General features: G+C 46.8%; 1 protein-coding gene across 1 annotated transcript in view; it reads left to right on the top strand.

The window, feature by feature from the left end:
• The first annotated feature begins 250 nt into the window (after positions 1 to 250).
• The window catches only part of akap6 (A kinase (PRKA) anchor protein 6), a 157263-nt gene continuing 155176 nt past the window's right edge, over positions 251 to 2337 (top strand). Inside the window, exons 1-2 of the mRNA XM_023421059.1 lie at positions 251 to 517; positions 726 to 897. Of these exons, the coding sequence (XP_023276827.1) occupies positions 312 to 517; positions 726 to 897 (378 nt within the window). The 5' untranslated portion in view covers positions 251 to 311. The remainder of the gene's footprint in view (positions 518 to 725; positions 898 to 2337) is intronic.

Here is a 2337-nt window from a genome sequence, read left to right as displayed (position 1 = left end):
TCCCAGTAATTTTTCAATCTTTTGTTTGTTCGTTTGTTCTTTCCTTTAATTTGTCCTTCCTTCCTTATTTAGTTTTTTTTGCTTTTCTTTTCTCATTCCACCCATTTATTATTCCCTCTATTATTAATTTGCCCCTCCCTCTTTCCTTCCTGCCTTCCTTCCCTCTTTGTTCCTTCTTTCCTCTGTTGTTTCTGTCCTTATTTTTGTATTTTAACTCACCTCTCTCTCTCTCTCTCTCTCTCCAGTTCACTCCAATGAAGCTCGTCCACCCACATTAGGAATCCTGCACCTGTCTCTCCCTCTCTTACGCCATGAGCATCGTAGCTCTCTCGCCCATGGCCCCTGAGCCACCGTCCCCCATGGTCACCTCCATCACACCCGTCACCCCAACCGTGGACCCCGACAGCTCCACTTCCCTCGCCGCCCCTCTCAACCTGGATCTGGACCATCAGTCCCAGGATGAGGCCTCCTTGCTGGGCCCCGGCCCCAGCCACCTGGGCCAAGACCCCTCCAGGAGGTAACAAATCAGACATGATGATGAGGATAATTCATGATTTACAGATGTTTTTCTCTTTGTATTTATTTCTGCTTCTCAAATTATGTTTGTCTTTTCCTGAACTTTTATCTTCTGAAACGCTGGATACTTTCAGCTTCTTCACTTTAGAGGTTCTCAAGTCAGAAGGATCAGGGACCACTGGTCTAACACACAGCACGTGTTGTTGCAGGTCTAAGAAGCCCCCGCCCCTCCACACCGGCGCCGACTGGAAGGTCGTCCTCCACCTGCCAGAGATAGAGACGTGGCTGAGAGCGACCAGCGACAGAGTCACACAGCTCACACACTCGGTGGGACAAGACAGCGACAACAGACACGTGGATGTCCACCTGGTGCAGCTCAAGGTAAGTGTGTGTCTCTCTGACCGCTCCGGTCACTTTGGTTTCAAATAACAAGGCTTGTGACATCATCTTGGTTGGTTCAGCATACCTACAGCCGTCCCACAATGCAGTGCGCGGACACATCACGGTCCGCTCTCGTCCACCCTTCTCCCTGCTGCCTCGATAGTTGGGTTTGTCCTCGTACTGAACGTGTCCCTGCTTGTTGTAAATCCTCCAGCCGATAAAAGGCCGCAGGCTAACGGAGGAAGTTTCCAACTGGAACAGATTTCTATTTTTTATAAATATGTTTATAGATTTTTCAAAAAACATTGTGTTTGTATCGAAACAGAACAAAAAACAAACAAAAACAACAACAAACTAAAAACAAACAAACAAAGAAAAAGGAACAAAGAAAAAAAACAAACTAAAAACAAACAAAAACCAGAACAAATGGAAACAGAACATCTCGGCTCTCAGACTCTTTCACTGAGACACAATCATGAAGCCACAAGAACCGCACCAACCCCGACCTCAAAATCCAAGATGGCCGCTCTGCACGTCAACAGAAGTGAAAGCTGTAGCGATATACTGTTTATTAGCACATCTGTCTTATTCGTGTATAAATCGCTGTTGCTACAGTGTTTGTGCACAAAATACTGCTAATATTATATCTTATGATATCAACTAATATTGTTAACAATAACAACGACAACAGTAACGACCGTCTGACTTGTTCTGGAACAGCATCAACTCACATGTGACGACAGCTCCCATATCTGACGAGCGCAGCGTCTGTGATGCAGGTGCAGTAAAACCACGCTCAGGTGGACAAACAGGAAGTAAAATAAAACAAAAAAACAGCTCGTTTGAAATGTGATTATTTAAATTTAGATCTTTATAAATCTCCACACAGTTAAAAAGGTCGGAATATGGACTGAACCAGAGCCGGCGGGTCGACTGTTTGTCCCAGCAGCCTCCCCATGTGACCTCTGTGTGACCTCTGAGTGACCTCTGGGTGACCTCTGTGTGACCTCTGTGTGACCAGGGGAACAGCTGCTAACACACATGCAAACATGACGTGATGCCTTTTATCTGCCTCGTGTTGAATCAACGAAAACAGTAGCTCATCAGTCGATTCAACCTCAGCCACTGAATTTCCCATAATGCCATGCTTCTTCTCTCCACGGCCTCGGTGTTATGTAACGACTGGCTTCCACGAGTCACGCTGTTGACCGTTTAGTGTTTATGTAACTGCAGTGAGTGTGCAGCCTCCCAGACCCTGAGCGCTCTTCTTCATCGTCAGACTGAGCTCCTCCTCTTCATCACTACAGGAGTTTATATAAGAGAAGAAGAAAGCTCTGATTCCATTTGGTCCATGGACAGAGACCAGTCCTCCAGTCCCCCAGTCCTCCAGTCCTCCTGTCCCCCAGTCCTCCAGTCCCCCAGTACCCCAGTCCTCCAGTC

The sequence above is a fragment of the Seriola lalandi genome, unplaced genomic scaffold (genome assembly GCF_002814215.2).
Source record: "Seriola lalandi dorsalis isolate HSWRI2012SDOR001 ecotype SW California unplaced genomic scaffold, Sedor1 jcf7180002054662, whole genome shotgun sequence".
In the NCBI taxonomy this organism is placed as follows: Eukaryota; Metazoa; Chordata; class Actinopteri; order Carangiformes; family Carangidae; genus Seriola; species Seriola lalandi.
This window is presented reverse-complemented; position numbering and strand designations above follow the sequence as displayed.